Source organism: Mycteria americana, chromosome 12 (genome assembly GCF_035582795.1).
Source record: "Mycteria americana isolate JAX WOST 10 ecotype Jacksonville Zoo and Gardens chromosome 12, USCA_MyAme_1.0, whole genome shotgun sequence".
NCBI lineage: Eukaryota > Metazoa > Chordata > Aves > Ciconiiformes > Ciconiidae > Mycteria > Mycteria americana.
Genome location: NC_134376.1, coordinates 9509473 through 9529671, shown reverse-complemented (window position 1 = coordinate 9529671; position 20199 = coordinate 9509473). Strand labels below are relative to the sequence as shown.

Genomic DNA, 20199 nt, shown 5'->3' with positions numbered 1-20199 from the left:
GAAATGACAAACTCTTATCTTTGAAGCATCTAGCCTTTCTTGTTTTGATATTTTTGTCGACAGAACATTGCGTAACCTGGAAATAATAGTTACTATTTAGAGTAATGACTAGCTGTTACTAGCTGCTTTAGTTTAGGTAACTAAAGCTAAATAGTAGCTATTTAGCTTTATAAAAAATACATATGTTAAAAATGAGGATCATCATATCATACTTCCTAGAATGTTCCCGTCCTGCAAAAGCTATCCCCAAATCCTGCAAAGCACCATTTAGCCCTTTAGGTTTCCTATTATAGTAGGCCTAAGGAAAAAAATGCAGGTGCTTAACATAAAGCATTTCCAGGTGTCTTCATAGTGAAGTGAAAACCATTTCAGAAATATCACCTTATGAATAATAAATCTCACAAGGCAATTGTGCAAGTCAGGTATCTTCATTTTACAGTTCGGCTAAATAAGCATAAGACAGTAAGTGACTTACCCTGTTACAAATTGGAATGGAAAGAACCATGAATCCCTTCTCTCAGTCTTAGCTAATCAATTCTGTCTTAGCTCTGGAGTCATTCATTTGCACTTTATGGCTTACATTGATGAAGGCCTTAACAGAGCAACATTGAAGAATACAACTATAAATAATATCTTGAGATGTTTAAACTGTTGCATATTGCAAAGGCATGGGCATTAATATTTTTGGCATAAGTTCTTTTTAAATGAGAAAAAGTGAGTATTGCTACTTACTCCCAGTGTCTCATTTGATCACAAGAAAGGGGGAATATTCACGCTGTTTATCTTTAGAGACCTAATTCTGCTACCTAGGTTAAGAGCCTAAGCTCCAAGTGTCATGAAAGGTAGACTCCTGGATCACCCTTTGAAAGTTTCCTTGACTATGCAAGGGAAGGTACACTTAGGTGCTGTTAGCCCCCAAGTTAGAACTCTGTTGCGGTATTGTCCTGGTTTCAGCTGAGACAGAGTTAATTTTCTTCGTAGCGGCTGGTATGGGCTATGTTTTGGATTTGTGCTGAAGACAGTGTTGATAATACAGAGATGTTTTAGTTGCTGCTGTACTAGTCAAGGACTTTTCAGCTTCCCGTGCTCTGCCAGGTGCAGAAGAAGCTGGGAGGGGACACAGCCAGGATAGTTGATCCAAACTGACCAAAGGGCTATTCCATACCACATGACGTCATGCTCAGTATATAAAGCTGGGGAAGAAGAAGGAAGGGGGGACATTTGGAGTGATGGCGTTTGTCTTCCCAAGTAACCGTTACGCGTGATGGAGCCCTGCTTTCCTGGAGATGGCTGAACACCTGCCTGCCCATGGGAAGTAGTGAATGAACTCCTTGCTTTGCTTTGCTTGCGTGCGCGGCTTTTGCTTTACCTATTAAACTGTTTTTTATCTCAACCCTCAAGTTTTCTTACTTTTGCTCTTCCGATTCTCTCCCCCATCCCGCCGAGGGGGAGTGAGCGAGCGGCTGCGTGGTGCTTAGTTGCCGGCTGGGGCTAAACCACGACAGGTATAGACTGTGTAATATACATTCATTTTTTCAGTATTATTCATGCTGTTCAGAATATACTTTCTGGTCCAAGTACAGTTCACGTGCCTGACCTTTAAGTACCTCTGAACAGATGGTGATGACTATTTTCTATGCAGCAATGTAAGGCAGCAGTAAGACCACACAAAAGCAGGGAAGTTAGGAAGCAAGCAGAGCAAAAGATGTCAAGAAAGGAAAGGCAGCTTGAAAAATTCTCCTAGGATTATCATTCATTTATCAACAATAACACCGGGTTGTTTTCCTAGCATTAAAATTTCTGTTAAAATTCACACAGTTGTAGGGCATGCAATTTGTTATTGAGCAATAACAACGTGGAAAGAAAACAAATGGGTTACTCTAGTCACTGTAACATACAATATTGGCTTGTAACCTCAGATACAGTTAGCCTTTGAGCTGATAATAAGGGTATAAATGTTTCACAGTCTATCGATCTTCTCACCCTGCATGCTGCTTTGAGATCAATCCAGGAATTTAAAGTGTCAGGTTTTCGTGGCTGCTTCCTTTTACACTCATACTGCAAACACACACCAAAGTCCCATTCTGCACAGAAAAAAACCGAAAATAATCCATCACTAAAGAACTGGCCTAAAATCTACATAAACATGGCTTAAAATCTATTTAAAGGGACATACCATCAACATAATAGTAGCGTCCTGTACTGCTGGACAGGAAGCATAGGCTAACAGACTGTGCTAACAAAGTCTTTGTACATGCAAAGCACAAGGGTTGCTGCAATGGGACATCAGGATAAGTGAATGCCTGTTGTTAGTAAAGAATGACTTCATGATGGGTAAAGATCTCAAAGACTTTATTAAATCATTTAGACACATTAAGAATGGTGACGCAGTTCATTATATGTAAAGCAGAAAAATGTAACGATGTCAGACCCTGGAGACAAAGATGTAGTGAACACATCAGTATTCAATGGATTTCATATTTTCAGTCTTATTCCAATACTGCACATTTTCAATACCTAATAATGGGATTTGGGCTCCCTAGAAGTAAAGATGTAATCTCACTAGCACCACCAAATGTTCTTTTTTTATGTGTATTACTCTGGAAAAAAAGCAAATGAAAATTTTATTTTCAAAACAAAGGTACAGGGGTTTGCTTCTGAAGTAGAATTACTTAGAATATCTGTACTGAACATAATTTTCTTCTCCTTGTGTATCTTTTGAATCAATTTCAAAAACTGTGATAAACAAATGTTTAGAGGGACCCCTTCATCAACCTGATTCTTTATGAAACAGAAGAAGGATTATCTATGTGTTAGTATGCACTGAAATTAATTTGAGGTTTGTTTTTAGCCCTTTAAAGGCCTCTTTAAAAAATTAGTAAATAGCAATTATACCGGTGTAAAATAATACTAAATAGCAATTATACCTGGGTTAAGCCAGTTAGCTCTGTACAAAATTCAGAGAGAACAGGATGCTCCTGTGGCTGGACATAAGTGTGGAATTCAGATTCAGTCTCTCCTGTTGAAGTGTTTAACAGGACTGCTGGAAATTCGATTGTGACAAAAACGAGAAAAAAAACAAACAAAAAACCAGTGCCAGGAAGGTTAAAGCTGTTCACGGAAGTGATTCCATTTGCTTTAAGCTGGGGTTGACCTGGAAAGATCACCGCGTAACGCCGACACAGCGTCCAGCGCCGTCTCCTGGCCTACAAACGCCAGACCCCCGGCCGCCCCCTCCTCCCCGCACGCCCCCGCACCCGGGCTGCTGCTGCCTGGCGCCCGGCCACCCAGCGCCTTCCCGCCCCGCCGGGGCCGGGGCCGCTCCCCCGCGCCTTCCCGCCCCGCCGCTCTCGCTGATCTCGGGGCCGCCCCGCGTCCCGCCAGCCCGCGGCCTCGAAGCCGACGACGATCAGTACCCCAGGGCCGCCCCGCCAGCCCCAGCCGCCTGCGGCCCGCAGCGGCGCCGGCACCGCCTCGGCATCCCCCGTGCTGAGGGGGCCCGTCCTCACCCCGCCCCTCCGCGCCGGGGACGGGCGGACGCCCCCGTCCCGCTGCCGGCCGCCCTCATCGCCTCGCCCGCCCGGACACTACCGCCCCGCTCCCTTCAGGGGCCTCAGGGGGAGCGCTCCCCCGCCCCCCAGTGCCTGGCCCCGCGGCCCGCACCTGGCCAGGCCCTTGGTGGCCATCTCCGCCCTCGGCCCCGGGCGGGCGGCGACCACCCCGGAGCGGCCTGGGCGCCGCGGCGGCCATTTCAAACCTCCCGCCGGCGGCAGCGGCGCCGCCCCCACCCGCGCGGTCGGCGGATCGGCTGCTCTGGCCTTGCCCGCAGGCAGGCGCAGGTAGCCGCGTGCCGAGACGGCGTGCTCCGCGCTGGCCGGAGAGCCCGGCGTGGCTGAGGTGGGATCCGCGGCCGTAGGTCCCTCCTCGAGGGGCCGGGGAAGGAGGGAGCGGCCGGGGATCGGCCCCGCGGCATTAGGGCTGCGGGCAGGCCCTCCTCCCGATGCCGCCTGGGGAGCCCCGGCGGTGGGCAGGGGCTGGGGCCTGGCCCGGCGGGGCCGGGGCTGACTGACGGCCCGGGCTGTGAGGGGGCCGTGGCGGCATCGCCCCGCGCCGCCCTGACCCCGCGGTGCTTTCCTCTAGGCCATGGCGAAGGCTGTCTGCGTAAACGGGTACAAAAGGCCCGCCGGAGCGGGTGAGGACGCGGGGGCATGGCAGGCGGCTCGGAAGAGGAGGAAGGCGGATGGCGGCGGCCGGGGCCCCGAGGTGAGCAGCAGAGCGAGCCCGTCGCACGGGTGTTGTGAGGAAGACGCTGCAGGCCTGTGTGTGTGTGGTATTCCTCTCTTACAGCCACCTTGTGGCAGGTTTATTGCATCCCACGGTGGGATGCTGGAAGCTCAGCAAAAACGTGGTTTACTGGCGGTCTAGATGGACGCTTGGCTAAAGATAACACCTGCAGATAATGGCGTAGTTTCTGCTCTGAGAAATAAGGAAATTAACTCAAAATGAGTGTTAGGCATTTACATTTAAGGAATTTTGTTAAAAAATAAATACACCTTCTAATATAATTTTTTCCTAAACAAAGTAGATCTTGAAAGGAGCGTTGCGCCTGCTCAGCACATTCACACTTGAAGGATGCAAATCAACCCAAAGTTTCAACCTCATGGTAACACCTTACTCACCCAGCTTACACCTTACTTAGTGCCCAGTATGGGACAAGAGTAAGCGTGTCTGACCTGTGAGGTCAGTCTTATTTGCATCTGATTAGAGACTGAAATTCCTGTAGTTGGAAGGTAGCCTTTGCTTGGTGAAATGAAACTTCTGCTGTTTGGTTGGGGTTTTTTTGCAAAGCTCTAATTAGGCTGTATTGAAAACAATGGTGTCATTGCTTATTTGTCTAACTTAGCATGAGAGACAAGGGACTAGCAATTATGCCACCTTGTATTATTACCAGATGATTCTTAACCACTTGAACCTCAAAGGTTGTCACCTCAGTTTAGCTTTCTTGCACAATGACAAATGGCTTTAAAGGTGCACCAGTTCAGTCCCACGTGGACAGGCTCTGTCAAAATTAATGAGCGCAAGGCTTGTTAGCATGGTGGGGAAAACACAACTTCTGGTAGTTGTTTATCCTATGGGATTGGATATTCTGTAGTGTTCTGTGGTCTTTTTTCTTTTCCCCTGTATGCCATGATGTCTTTTAATCACATAAAAAAAGACTATCTTTAAAATTTTTACAGATCAAAGGAGCTCCATTGGAACAGGCCACGTGGTCAGTGGGGGTCTTCAAAATCATGCATTTACTTGCTGATTAGCTTTTAGGAGAATTTGTGCATTTAGGCTTAAAGAACTGTTGTGTTGAACTGTGGTACAGTCTCCATCTCATCTACTTGGTGCTTTCTTCCTGCAGTTTCCTGGGATTTTACTGAATCATTTTTTTTCCTGCAGGGGTCAGCCAACCCATCTGCCAAAACAGATCACATAGTGTAAATGAAGTAAATGGGTTTCAGCAAAACCCTACCCAAAGTGACTGCCTATGACACTTGTATAAATGCCCAAAGCTCTACGGCAGCAAGTGGGTGAAAGGGTTAAGAGAGCAGAACATCGTGTTTGCAAATCAAATAACTTTGTCTCCTTACTACATACATCTACTTACATTAATCTTTATTAAATAAATCTTTGAAGTTAGTGTACCTGGGTTACTGAAATATTGGTAGTAAATTTAATATTAAAGTGTGACCTGAAAGGAAACTTTTGCCCGTAATGAGCGGAAGAGTTATTTTAAATGTAGTTGATTGTATCCAAATAGTAAATAGTTTCCTTTTACCACATAATTCACTTCATTTTCCATTAACGTGTGTTATTACATAAAACCTTCCCTTACTGGCATTTCCGTTTTTACAGGAAAAGTCATCTCGCTTGTCAGCAACTTTATTTGGTGAGGACTGCGAAATCAGCCATGACCAGCTGTATGAGTTGTTAAAGTATGCAGCTTTGGGAAAATGCCACAATGCAGCACAACCCAGGTATAACACATTCATATTCAGGAATCAACCCTGTCTCGTGTCCTCACATGTTGTGAAAATGTACCCAAAGGCATATTGGCCATGCTGGTTTTGGAATCCTTGCAACACAGTTACCATAATGACAGCCTGGATTATGTAGATACAGTTGTCGTTAGACTTGGCCAGAGACCAGAATTCCTCTTCTGGCAAAAATTCTACCATTTCATAGTTTTGTTTCCTGCAGTTATCAAAACCTAAACAATTTTGTGGAACAGAAGAAGCTTCACACACTGAGAAACAAAATACCATGTTAAAAACATTAACACAACACAAAAAATGTTGTATAGGTGTAATTGAAACAGAGTGTTCTACAGTGTTTTGGGAAAAACATTTTAATTACTTTGCCCTTTTTCAGGGCAGCTTCTCAGCAATGGAAGGGAAAGGCTGAGGAGGGTATATAACCTCAGATGGCAAAAATATGGTGAAATGTAACGAATCTTGAAATGAAACTCAGGCAAAGGCAAAAATGATTCCACTTTAGATTTTTAGTAGTGAATAGAAAATGATTTTGTGAAACTTTTTTTGATGCATTAATTTGCTAGACTGCATCACTACAACTGAGGTTACTAATGTGTATTCACATTCTGATGCATATAAAAGAGGTCTAAATGTCTTGAAATGGTACTGCAGCAGAATTTTGCTGTAACTCATTCTTTCTCTGTCTCCCATATTATGTTGCTTCCAGGAATATGTGGCTATTTGAGATAAGCTATAAAGCCTCTTCTCATTGAAGTCATTTGGCACTTTGCCATTCACTGACTTAAAAGCTGGGCTGGTTCCAAGTTTATTTTTAAGAGTACTTGATAATTGTTTTGCTTTGATTTTTTTTTTAATTATTTTTTTTAACTGCAGCTGGTGCCGTATTTATCACCAAAGCCACCTGGCTGGGGTTGTGGTTATTGTTCTACATGAAATGAGCCAACTCCATTTCTACAAATTCTATTTGCAGTTCAAACACCTCAGAAAAATGTTCCGGCATGTAAGTCCCCAAACTGTATTGCTGTCTTCTAAACTGCTTCCAGTCCTGAAACCATGTCCCAAGGATTAATCACTGCAGTGAAATTACTGCCTTTTCCAATAGGAAGTGGCCATCTTTGACTCTCAAAGCAAGCTAATGAGAGGATCTGTTTGTAGCCGTTGTCAGCTCAGAACAAAGGCCAAGGCTTTGATATTAGAAACAAGTTTTAAAGCCTTATGACTTTGAAGCCTTACCAGGTGAAATGTGTATTGATGTTTCAGTCCTCTGACTATTACGCTTCCCACATCTTCAGGATGCCAGTGAGATTAAAAGTATCTCGGTTAATTTGGAATTTACTCTGAGTGAGTGAGGAGTCTCTCAATAGAGTTATGCTATTCCCACTGGTTAAAAAATCTCACTTTTACTATTTGCACTTTATATCAAGTTTCTCCCATTTCCTAAAAAGATTATTAAAAGAATTATTTTAATTTTCTGAGTTACAAGCAACATTTTTGAAGGAAGAAAGAAAGAAGCACTTCGATTCAGACTTATAGAGAACTCTCCCTGAAATGCAAATCACAACTTAACTGGAAAGTCTGGAACTTGCTTTAGTTTCTATCAAAGAAAGTCTTGAGATTTGCCTTCTTGATTGTACCAGACAAGGCAAATCTGTCCCTTAGTACAAAGAATCCTATATTATCTGTCATTAAAACAGGTTTGTGTTGGGTTTTTTTCTTCCTTGGGAGAACACCATATATATTTCCACTACTTCTTTATCCATCCTCCTCTAAATTTGGCTAGTTTGGGGATCAAGAAAGATCTCATTTGCCTGATAGTTCTGCTTCTGTTTCAAAGTCTCTAACACATCTCTTTTTTCAGAGATTCACATTAACACCTTCCGCCAACTTCCTAGACAGCCTGTATGGAGAAGGAGCAAACCTGAAACCTCAAAACACTGCACAAGGTATCTTGCTTGGTTTTGCATCATCTCTTTCAACTGCAGGGATTCACTTTCTACAGTAATTTATGACTTTGCATCCTGTGCAATCCCAGCGTGCTGCTATGGTAAACTTGTTTAGAAAGGAAAACGTACAATGGCTTAAACTGTGAGACTCATTACGCTAACTAGTTCAGTAACTCTCTGTTGGGCATAGTCACAAGTAAATGCAAAAAACAGAAAGTTTTTAACATGTTTAATCCAAAATTCTGACGCTTCATTACCCATTTTGTGATTATTTCATTCTAAGATGTATCTAATAAAAGATACAGAGGTATAAATTAGATTCAAGCTAAGTAGTTACGCATTTCTTCTTAGTTCTCTTCGTTATACGGAGCAGCAAATCAAGGTAAAGAATGGGTGTGTTGACAACTGATTTCCTATTTTTACACTCTTTATAGAGGTGATTGTAATCCCACAGGCTTGTACAAAACCTGCAAGAGACTACAATGCGAACTTCACTGAAATTGTTAAAGTGTAACAAAGAATCTTGAATTCAAGTCCTAAATGGGAGAATGAACAGCTGTTACTTTCAATGTATTGACAAAGTCCTCTAGCATCCTGACTGTAAACCTACTGCGCAGTCACAGATCTGAGATGTCAGGTATATTTTTCTTTTAAGTGCAATCTGCAGAGAATCACCTAGAGGATAATTTAACTTTATACAGCTGTGGATTCTGGTGTCAGTTCAGTGCTTGCTTCTTTGTGAGCCACACCTAGAGCACACTTTCTCCTGATAATACTTATGGGAAATAATTTCGCAGAGAAGGTAGAAAAAGATAACTTCTTTTACAGCTTACCTGAAGTAGCAGATTATTATGTTGTCATGCTTACGAGGCAAGTTTGTTCTCTCTGTTTCTGAAAGGAATGTGAGACAGAGGCTTGTGATGTGACTTCTGAATCAGCCAGCAGTGTCAGTAGCTGAACTGGGAAAAAATTCAAGTATCCTGAATATCAAGTATATTATATATATAGTATATACATTATATATAGTACTGTGTGTATAAATTATGTATATATAGTGTATATAGTGTGTGTATATATACACACAATAAATGAGATATGAACTGGAGAGAGAGATACATATATAAAAATAAACTGGAGACAGACAGACAGACGGATTGTCTGTCTATCTATCTATATCTCCAGTTTATTGTTCCAGGTATTGTTTTTGTTTGGAATGGTGTAGTCTCTTAGTGTGTATACTAATGCAGAAAACTGACTGCAAGTAGGGAGTGCTATTTGAGCTTGACAGATGTTCCTGTATTTTACAGGTTTGACTTCTGCTAGCCATGAATGTGTTCCTAAAAGCTCAGACTTGCAATGTGATCCCATTATTCGGAAATACGGAGGAAAAAAACGAGGCCTTACTAGCTATCTTCTAACTTTAGAAGAGCAGAAAAAAAATTACTATCCCATAAAAGGTCAGTTTTTGAGGGCTTTTGTCTGGTTGTTTGGTTGGGGTTTTTTGTTTTGTTTTTGGTTTTTAATTTTCACAGTGATATGTTTGGTCATGTAAGATATGTGATGAGTTTTAGAAGAGAGAGGTCTGTTTCTTATTCATGGCTATCTTTTCTTTCTAGGGTCCCCTGGATGTAAGGGCTATATATATACAGAGTGTGATCAGCAGAGGACGGACAGCAGCCCCCTCTTTGGTCTGGATTGTGAAATGGTAAAAATAAATGTGTGTGTTATAAAAAATAAACTTACAAAATATAGACTCCTACCAGCTATTCCAAAGTGAGCCAAGCACCCTGTGTATTTGCTAAACCACTTCTGATATATTAATATATCTGCTGCCAGTCCCTTCATTGAAGGTACCAGTGCTAATGCAGCCCTGGGAAGGACTCAGGAAGTGGTTCTGGCGACAAGACAGAAATACTATCTTGAGCAGTGCAGCTCAGTTCTGTGTTGGCTGTCAGAGCAGCAGCTGGATCTGCCAGGCCCATCAGCAATGCTGCAGTAACCCCTGAGACTGCTGTGGAATTCCTCCTCTCAGCCCTCCCCAAGGTTTGGGAAGGGAAAGATACTTTCCTATCACACATCTTTCCTTTAGCTATCACAGTTCTGGCAGCTTGCTGGGGTGAAGATTCCTCTTTTAGTGCAGTTTTGACCTTGTAGAGATGCCTATTTGGCATCAGCATTGAGTAACTAATGATACAACCTGGGCTCTGCTTTTAACTTGTACATCTTCTCTGGTGAAGATGCTCTCAGTGACAGCTCTGCAGTGCAGAGCACAGACTGATTCTGTGAAATTAGCTCTTCTTTATAATGCTTTTCTTTGTGTTGTGCTTGCCTGTGTGTTTGCTGTGCTTATGATGGGCATTTAACAATTAAAATGAAGCATGCTACAGTATAAAACAACTAGCTATGAGTGGTAGATCTCTTAAGTTGCGTAACTCCTTAGCAGTGATGCTGGCTACTGCCAAAGCAGATGTTAGCTAAGGTTTCTGAGTGGCAGCATCGTGCTGATTCAACAACTGCCTCTGCTTCTTCCTGACAGTGCCTGACTGCAAAAGGGAACGAAGTCACTCGTGTCTCTTTGGTGGATGCACAAGGTCAATGCCTCTTGAATGAACTAGTCAAACCTGAAAGCACAGTAGTGAACTACCGTACCAGGTGACTTGCACATAAGTTTCTTATCTCTTCGTCTTTAAGAGTTGCAACCCTTTCAAATTAAACCTGTTACATAGGACCTTTCAGAAGGCTTTGGTTTGCACAGGTGTCTGCTGCATTTTATTCAGTGTTAAGAATACAGTTCTTGCTATGTGATTAGAATAACCGACATGTATACACTCTCTGCTACATAGTGCCCATGTGGCTAGGTAGAAGCATTATCATTCTGCAGTGTTCTAGAAAAAGTTCTGTTACAGATTAATGATACACAGTACAAGTTACTGTTTACTGCTGGCTACAAAATAGGATACAGGGTAAGAGTACAGGATTGCAGTCTGCGTCTCTGCTCCATAGCTGAGTTTGCTCATCTGTAAAAAATGAATAGAGCAGCTTAGCAGCTTTCACACAACTCTAGGGCTGGACTCAGGATTGTAACAAAAGCAGGCAAAACTCAAGCCTTGTCTTCTCCAAAACTTTGCCCAGCAGGAGGATGCCAGTCCCCTCAGGTTACTTGGAAGCTTCTCCTTCCACCATCAGTCTTGCAGTATTTCCTTACCTGTGCTATCTGATGCTAAGAACTGCATCACTTAAGAATGTTATACCTGAGAGAGAGAAACTTTTGAAAGAGATGTGGTAGCATTCATAGCAGTTTAATATAGCTGCAGTATATCCTCTTATGTTGGAACAGAAAGCAGTAAATAGCATTCTATCATTAGTTACACTGAGTTCATATTTTACATGCCCTGCTTGTAATATTCTCTAGTAGGTGCTATTGCTAATGTGTTGCTTTTATCTCATCCGACTTCTTTTTTGAAGATTCTCAGGAATCACAAAGAAAATGCTTCTTCCAGTGAAAACAAGACTCCCAGACATCCAAACCAGACTAAAAAAAATGCTTCCCCATGATGCAGTATTGGTGGGTCATTCTTTAAATGCTGATCTTCAGGCTTTGGAAGTGAGTATGCCTTTAAGAGTATTTTTCCCAACCCTGTGATACTCATTTCAGACCTGAAAACTCTAAACAATTCTTCTTTTTATTAATGGACACTTGTTAATTGCTTTTTATTATGAATAGCTTTACATCTGGAAAGATTTAAAAGAGAAAGACTCTTCTCGCATCTATAAAACTTGCAAGGGGCTGTTCAGAACCCAAAAGGAAGGGAGGAGTCTGTCCAGACATAGATACAGTTGCAACAGAAGCTTTACCTCTCTGCTTCAGCCAGGTGCTTTTGATAGCTCTGTCACAGGAAGAACTGAAATCCTTCCTGTATTTAATTTAACCAACCTAAAATGCTTGAATCATAACTAATCTTTCTAACACAATCTAGATCTTCCCAATAAGAGTGTTAGAAAGGAGAGTTGGGCTTGTTTTATTATTCCCATCTGCTCTCTCATTGTGGACCAGTTATCTATCAGTGAGAAACTGGCAACTGAAATGAAAAGGCAGAGGCACAGACAACAGTAGAGTTACTGCCCAATTCTATATGACTGCACCACCATTAAACTAGTGATGTTTTTTCTCCTCCAGATGATCCATCCCAGTGTTATTGATACTTCATTGCTTTTTGCCAGAAATGAAGGTCGAAGATTTAAGCTGAAATTTCTAGCCAAAGCTGTTTTAGGGTAAGATTATTACTGTATTGTCATGGGAAATGTTAGAAACTGTCATGGGGGGTCGTAGGGTCTTGCTTTTCCACTAGTTGCATAAGAATTTCTCCCCCCCCCCCTACTAAAATTCAAAAGAAAGGGAGCAGGCTGTGCAAATAGATATTGTAAAGAAGATTTTACTGCCTGCTTGAAATATCAGGCAGCATAATAAATTGGCTTGTCTTTGAGCAAGCAGGGACACTGTGACCCAACCAGATTTGAGTCCTCGCAAAACTAACTTTTCTGCAGGTCTGTAGCAGTACCAGTGTATTGAATTGTAGAGCAGCAAAGACACTCTGGCTCACACAAATGAGATCTGTTGCAGTTAGCAAGAAAGAAAGGCTAATGTATGAAAGTATGATTTACTGACTTAAATCATATTCCTCAGTGTACTAGCTACCACTGGATAGTATGTGATAGTGATACAGTTCTCACCATTCACACAGTGAATATTAATACTCTGCAGCGCCAAACTTTACTGAGTCGGAGGTTGCCTCCCTGTCTGTGTGCAAATTGTGAGTTGGGTCATTGGTCAAGGAAGAAGTAAAATTAAAAATAGTCATGCATCAGAGTACCAAGTATTAGCTGTGCTTCTGTCAAACCTGGTAAACAGTGTTTTGCTCAACATTGCAAAAACATTTCTTGCAGTAACTTTTGGGAATATTTCACAAGAATGCTGCTGCACAGAACTGAAATCCTTTTTGGAGAGGGGAAAACTATTTTGCCTGAAAAGGACCCAGTTTAGAAAAGACAGGATGTTGGTCAGTGTGGAAAAACAGATAACCTGCCTGTACACCTAATTTTGATGCCCTAGGAAGGAGATTCAGTGTGAACAGAAGTTTGGGCATGATCCTACAGAAGATGCTAGAGCTGCATTGGAATTGGCTCAATTCTTTATTGAGCAGGGACCAGCAAAGGTAGCTATATCTAATTAAGATTTCTGTCCTTAATCGCAGAATGTACAAGTTGTGCTTATGAAGGGGAAAAAAAAACATTCCCGCCCATCCTCTTGTTGATTTAAAAGAGAAAAATGGAGCTCTGATAGAGGCCTCAATTTTGACAGCTTGTTACTTTCGGCATATATCCAGGTATCTTAACCTGGAGCATTACCAGTGTTTCAGTACTCAAACACTGACGTGAATCAGCATTGCTGCTGATCTTGAAGAGGGGCATTGGGTAAAGAAGGATTCAGGCACTTCCAGCCTACAGGACTGCCTGTCATTTTTCCAGATAAAAGAAGTGAGAGACCTTGTATGTTGCGGCAGTGATTCAGCTGGTTTTATGAGTCTCTTGCTTGTGTCATTGATTTCTGAGAGAAATTTTTGGAGATGATTGCTGGTTGATGCTGTGAGTGCTGCATGCCTGAAAATGACAACAGAAAATAATAAGGCAAGAAATTAATGGCTGTGTTTCTTCACTACTGTGGAGTGTGCCTAGGTGACTCATAGAGAAAGCACATGCTTTTCGGTTAGCTACAATTAGCTGAGATGAAAGCCAACTACTAATCTTCCTTCCCCAAGGTAGCAGAACTAAACTTGGAGATGCTTCTGACAAGCGAAAAACTGGCTGAAGTCTCACAGAACAAAGCTGCGTTACAGCCACAAGGATGTAGGGTCCAGAAACAGTTGAATGAGCCTCCACGTTTATCCAAACCATGGTAATAAGATTCTTAAATATGCATGTTTTTCCTTCAATTGAATACTCAGTAAAATCAAAGTGTGTTATGTTTTTCAGAAGCCATCAGGATCTTCAGAGAGATGCAAGTAATTGTAGCATAGCACTGAAAATCTTTCAGAAGTTGGATCTTAAATTTCACAAAGCATTTTCTAGGCTTCTTTTGATGTTGAGGACAAGAATATTCTTTCAAATTTCTTTAATGAACTGTATCATTTTTCTCTGAGAAGCACTGCTTGAAAGCTGTTAGTTCACCATATTGATAAGTACTGCAATTCACAGCTTTCTTCTCTCCGCTAGTTTTTTAGACTGCTTGCAGGTGACTGGCCAGAAACCCCTCCTTTTGGGCAGACAGGAACTAGACTCTTCTGGCCTGTGTCAGAGTAACCTGAGCACTTCAAACAAACAGGTGAATGGACTTAGAGTGGGTTGGTCTAAGCAAGCATCAAAGTAGTTCAAAGTTCTTCTTGTTCTGGGGGTGGGTAGATGAGTCCTATTTTAAAAAGCTGACTGACAGTACTGTTAGCAATAGTGTTAATACCAGGTTAGCTAAATCCATTTTAACATTTCGGAAATAAGCTTTGATCCTCTACATCCTCTCATGACTCACTAAAGAAGAATTTCTGCCTGAGGGCTTCCTTGGACAATAACGAAAATTAAAGCTGGGAATTAAGTTCAATAGCTTTGTTTCTGATCCTTTGCAGTACAATTGTCTTGTACCTCTTTGAGCCTTTACACTTTTTTCCCCTCCAGATTCTTCAGAGAGCCTTAGAAGATGTTCCCCTTTCCACATTCAGTATCATTCAGTTCAGTTTGGGTCCAGAGTACATTGCATCTCACCTTCTTGCTGGACTTTGTGAAAAGGTACTGTTTTTTTGAGAACCGTCTTCATTGCTGAGCTTGGAAAGAGACGTTATTTATCTGGAGGCACCAAGTAGTTAGTTCCTCTGCTTTGTGAAGTTCCTTCTCTAATCTGTGTTCCTACAGGTGAGAAGCAAGCTGACTGACATGCTGACAATTTACGCAGGTCCTTTTGAAGAAAGCTTTTGCCTGAAGTCTGTGAAAAAAGAATTTGGGAGGTGTGGACCAATCCGATCTCTTACAGTGGTAACTGAAACATACCAGGTGAGGAGCACTCAAACCATTAAGCTCGCTGACAGGCATGGAAGTAATCTCTTGGAAAGATATGAACTAGAACCACTGAAATACCAGTTACTCTGTTTGGGGTTTTTTTTCTGGTGGTTTAGTCATCAGCTACAACAATTCAGGGTATCTAAAAGCTGCTCCACACAATGACAAGAATAAACACAGCTCATGTGGCTTAACTGTGCTGTTCAAGCTAGAGGACTTCGAGCATTGGAGAACCTGAGATGCTTTTTGTCCCTCTCGAGAACTGATATGCTAAGGCTTTTAATGCCAAAAAAACCCCTGTTACTAATTGACGAGCTAATTGAAGGTTGTTTTTAACAGCTACAGTATATGCAGTGTTACATATATTACCCCCAAACCTTTTTATATTCTATTTTTAAAAAAACCCACAACTTTATTGAGACCTGACTTTTTAAAAGGGAGGGCTAATGTGTCTTATTGATAAGCCTGAAGTATCTTATCGTTCTGTTTCAAGCCCTATGTCTGTATCCAATACGAAGTGCTGGAAGCTGCCCAGCTTGCTGTGGAAAGCCTAAATGGAGCTGAGGTAGCAGGATCCTGCATTAAGGTAAACAATGCAAATAGCAAAAGCCTAAGTTACGTTGAGCACAAGAACGGTATCCAGTGTGTCTCTCTTAACATCTACTCACAGCATATCGTCCAGGCAGATGCTGGATGATTTTGCTGTTACCATCTCCCTGTCCCTGGACAATTTATGGCCACTGGCAGAAAGGAAATGATTATAGCCCTCTTTTTTCCTTTCTGCCTGTCAGCAGAAGGGGGTTGGAAAGCATTCTGACCTCCAACTGCAGCTTTAAAAGGAAGAACCAAGTAACAGAGTGTTAAAATGCCATATACAAAGTATGGGGTTCTTAATTTCATAGTGTTTCTGCATTACAAACATGATCTCTCTTCCTTTTTCATGACTAATTAAGTTAGCCTTCATTAGTCATATTTTTTTCAAGGGAGGGAAAATAGCTTGTCAACTTTTGGTAATGGGAGAAAATAATTTAAAACAGAGGCTTAGAACACAGAGCTGCTTGGGCTGATGTGCTGTGTTTGTTCCTGCTGAATCCACCCCAGGTCCAGAGACCTGTCACTGCAGCAACACTGGACTGTGATGTTTTGATAAAGGAACTAGAACTGGATGTAGAAAACGAAGGTGTGATTTATGTGGCGGGTCTAAAGAAGTCATTAACAGAGACAGACTTACAAGAAGAATTCAGCCAATTGAAAGACCTGGAAACATTGTTCCTGCCAAAGGATATCCAGAGTGGAAAGCACAGGACCTGCTGTTTCCTCAGTAAGTAGCTTCACATACAGCCTGCTTATTTCCTTCAAATAAGCTCATTCAGCAGCCCTTGGGACTTTGCACAGACACAGCAAGAGCTACTGAAACTCATGTAGGCTCAAAGTGATGGTATTTAAAATACTTTAGTGAAAGCCTGTATTGTTTGGAGGAGCAGTTTACAGCTAGATATTTGAAAGGGAAAAAAAAAAAGCCTGCTTAAAAAAAGATGGTCTTTACTTAGAAAAGTTCCTGGATAGCTCATTGGCTCCAGTACCTCAGTGTGAGGGCTTCACACAGACAAGTAATCAGCTCTAAAAAGGTGAGGAGAACAACTGGATGAGTGCTGTTGCAGTTAAGTGGCATTTCTGTAGTCTGATGTTTACCTGTAGCAAGATGAGGATCTGCTTGCTGCAGTGATTTCAGTTTCTCGTCTCCCTCCTTCTCCACACCTTTAGCGCTGCCCTACAGGTGCCAAGGAACAGGGCAGGACTGGCATCACTGCCAAAGCACGTTCCCCTTCTCTCTGTGTTTCAGAATTCCAGAAATCACAGAGTGCCGTGGATGCCCTTGAAGTTATAAATGGATGGACCGTGAAGGGCAGCAAACTAAGAAGTAGGAACGCTCTTGCTTCAGGTCACCTCTGGAGATGGATTTGGCAAATGAATCACAGCAATGGGAAGCAAGGAGGAAACATCTTATATGAGAAAATGGAGCAACTATCTGAGTCTGTAAGTTGAAGGCTATGCTGATGTTTGTTGCAGTTAGTGAGGAGGTACTGCTGTGGGAACCAGGAGTGATAACTGAGCAGACGTAGGTGCAGAGCTGCGTGTAACAGAAGGGTCTCCTTGTGCTGGAGCAGAGGATCAGTTCCCACAAGGCAGTTTGGAGAGGTAATATCATGTGAGATAATGTGATGTTTGCAGGGTACTGTATAACCTTAAAACCAGCATAGCTGCTCAGGGCAGCGAGTGATGCTACCCAGGAACTGAAGCCTACCACTTGAGAGCAGACAGAGCAATGTACAGGTGTAGCAAGTGGTATGGGAGTCGGAGGGAGAGGTGACTAGTTGTGTAGCCGTACAGGAAAGAACAGCTCTAGTTGCAGCTCTCACTTTTGCTGGAGGAAGCTGCAGTGCCTTTTGAACAGGGCATGTGGATCTCCCTGCTGCTGAGCTGCTGCACTGCCAAATGCCAGCCAGTAACAGAATCACTGCTATCCTCACCTGTTTGATGCCTGACGCTGCCCAAGGGTCAGTCTTGCCACATGCACTTTTAAGTGTGATTGCTACAGATCTGCAGATGAATTGGGGATTTTAATGCTTATATTCTGTTATGCAGGAGCAGGATCTAAGGCAAAAGGTGAAGAAGTTAGACCACCATCTCAAAAAGCTTTATAGAAGTCTGCAGAATAACACCCTGTGCGTTGTTCTGTTTCCTGGTGTGAACAGGTAACTTGCCACCTATTTTGCAAAGAGCCAAGGAAAATACATAGACAAATATTTTTATCTTAATCTATTAAAAATTAAAACCCTGCACAAGGAAGTGAAAGCCTGAGAGAAGGCCTGAAGAAGCTGGTGTACTTGTTCAGTCTGACTTTCATGCTAGGCCAATAGAACCTGAACAGTAAGTTCTACCCATAAGCCATTGCTGATGCAGAAGAAGCACAAGTGCTGAAACCACTTATGTAGCTGATGGTCCAGTTCAGCAAGGCTGAAGTAGGCAGTGTTGATTAATTATACAGGTCTTCTCTGTCCACCTACCTTCCCCTGTTGGATGTTTCATCCCTATTGACAATGAGGTAGGTTTTATGTGCCCATGAGAGAATCAAGCAGAGTTTCCACAGCAGCCAGTTTTTTGGGTGGTTTTGGTGGGGTTTTGTTTGTTTGTTTGTTTAAAAAACCACCTAACCACTGCAGCCAAGGCACTCTCTACCAGTTGTCTTGTGGTACCCTGATGTACATGCTTCAGCCGTAGCTGATTAAGGAGGTGGTTCATGCCCTCATTCTTACGTGAGGGACACAATTGGAAAAAAAAGAACACTTTCACTGTGTCCTTAAGCTTTCATAAGAAAGGGCAGGTCCTAGAGTTGAGTTGGGCTTCAGTGCTAATATCAGGGATGCTTCCAGATGGGGTGGGCTTCCTGCATTTCAGACCCTGGGGCCTGAACTGCCACAGTCATTCACTACTTAATTATTAACCAGAAAGGTTAAATCTTTCCCAGGCAAGGCCCTAGTTACTGAGTACATACTTATTTCAGCAGTCTTCTTTCTCTTCCCTCACTGTGTCACTGTTCAGACAGTCAAATAAAGGTCACATCTATCCTTGCTTTTCTTCAGTTTCCCTTCAACAGAAGGGGTACCGTTCCTTGTGGAGACAGAAGACATGCCCTGAAATAGAAGCAGGGCGACAGAGCTGCTCGGCAGCATCTCTTCTGACTGGTTAGGCAGTCAGGCCAGGTTCCCCTCTCTTACTTGCAAAGCTTCCCGAGAAGAATCATGATGCTGTATTATCCTCTGCACCAAACAGTATCCTAGAAGGGAGATGCATCCCAAGCCAAGAGTATATTTAGGCTTAATGCCAGTGACAAACTGTTTCAGCAATGTTGCATGCCAAGGGCTGCTCTTGGCATGATTTGCTCTAATTGTTCAGTTTCTAATACCATTAAAAAAAAAAAGGAATTACTTTTTTAGGGTTGGGGTTTTTTTTAAATGATTTGTCTTCTTAAATAAAGATCACTAAGCTGTTTTCCCCCACACTGAAGAATAATAGCACACAAAATGAGGCACCAGCAATTCCTACCTTCTTAGGGAAGTGCTGATTGCAGGTAGCCGTGTGTATGGTTTCTTGCACAGGCTCGGTATTAAATACTGCCTCGGTTTAAATTGGCCAGGGGGGAGGCCTGAACTGAGGGCTAACCTCTGCGGGCAGTTTAGTAGTGCATGTGGTCCTTTGATCATCTGCTGCTTTCTTCTGGGCTATAACTGAGTAAGTTTTTGCCTCTTCTCTACACCACTGTGTCACCTCAGTTACTTTGCGTACTAACCTGTCAGCCCTGCTGGAAAGGTTTGAGGAGAGGATGGCTGTGGAGTTACCATCAACACCATGTGTCTTCTGCAGCAGACTCACTGGTCTCAGCAGGTCCAAATTTACTTTTCAAGGGCCATCTCAAACTATCCTCACTTAGCACAAGCTTGCCTATTGTCTCGCATCACCGAGCGGTATGAATCCCACTAGCAGAACAGGTGCAGGCAGGAGTTTGCATCCACAAGGAGCCTGCAGAAGCCCACAGAGCCTGGGCTCACATCTCTCAGGCTGCTGAGTGGGTTGGAAGTGGCTCCATCCCAGGCTTAGAAGAGGTTTCTTGCCAAGTGAGGTTCCTGTGTTAGTTTCCCAGAGGACTAACAGTCCAGAGGAGGCTTCTTGATTAAAAAGAGTGCCAAATAATTGGGGGGGGAATACAGTTTTTCAGTCTGCTGACCCTGGGGGTTGCAGGCTTCTCACTACTCGACCAGCAAGCTTATATGCATCAAGGCCATGCTGAGCAGAAGTAACACCCCTCTCTCTTGTTTATGTTGCAGCATGCATGGATCACAGTCTGGCCTTGGTCTGATGGGAATAAAAGATGACAGAGGGAGGAGTGCTTGTTAAACTGCCAAGTTTTTAAGCAAAGTCTTTTGTTAAGATATTTTTAATTACTTTAAGTATTGATGTCTTTGTAAAGATATCTTACCATAAGAACAATAAGCTTTCACTCTGTATCTTTTACAAAGTCTAAAAATAAAAGCTATTCAAAACATCTAAAAAGC

The 20199-nt window shown here is 42.6% G+C and overlaps 2 protein-coding genes across 4 annotated transcripts in view; one reads left to right on the top strand and one right to left on the bottom strand.

Moving 5' to 3' along the window:
• ERI2 (ERI1 exoribonuclease family member 2) overlaps positions 1 to 3750 on the bottom strand; it is a 7597-nt gene extending 3847 nt beyond the window's left edge. The window contains 4 exon segments of the mRNA XM_075514665.1: positions 1984 to 2084; positions 2177 to 2273; positions 2928 to 3043; positions 3645 to 3750. Coding sequence (XP_075370780.1) covers positions 1984 to 2084; positions 2177 to 2273; positions 2928 to 3043; positions 3645 to 3750 — 420 coding nt within the window.
• REXO5 (RNA exonuclease 5) lies at positions 3169 to 20199 on the top strand. Of its 3 annotated transcripts, none has more exons than XM_075514745.1 (20): positions 3169 to 3413; positions 4141 to 4263; positions 5902 to 6023; positions 6915 to 7041; positions 7900 to 7984; positions 9292 to 9441; positions 9601 to 9689; positions 10521 to 10636; positions 11450 to 11588; positions 12162 to 12256; positions 13095 to 13197; positions 13801 to 13937; positions 14255 to 14363; positions 14708 to 14818; positions 14942 to 15079; positions 15579 to 15671; positions 16187 to 16406; positions 16929 to 17122; positions 17732 to 17841; positions 19972 to 20199. In XM_075514745.1, the coding sequence occupies exons 2-20, from the start codon at positions 4144 to 4146 to the stop codon at positions 20039 to 20041; spliced, it is 2328 nt and encodes a 775-aa protein (XP_075370860.1). In that variant the 5' UTR covers positions 3169 to 3413; positions 4141 to 4143; the 3' UTR covers positions 20042 to 20199. The 3 variants fall into 3 exon arrangements, with proteins under 3 accessions (XP_075370860.1, XP_075370857.1, XP_075370858.1); XM_075514742.1 differs by lacking the exon at positions 3169 to 3413 and adding an exon at positions 3794 to 3897; XM_075514743.1 differs by lacking the exon at positions 3169 to 3413 and having other exon boundaries at positions 3835 to 4263.

Excerpts from the sequence above, each read along its gene's own strand:
- REXO5 (XM_075514745.1), top strand. The coding sequence starts at position 4,144 with ATGGCGAAGGCTGTCTGCGTAAACGGGTACAAAAGGCCCGCCGGAGCG. Across the intron at positions 12,257-13,094 it reads CTAGCCAAAGCTGTTTTAGG|GAAGGAGATTCAGTGTGAAC; the intron begins GTAAGATTATTA and ends TTGATGCCCTAG. Across the intron at positions 16,407-16,928 it reads CAGGACCTGCTGTTTCCTCA|AATTCCAGAAATCACAGAGT; the intron begins GTAAGTAGCTTC and ends TCTGTGTTTCAG.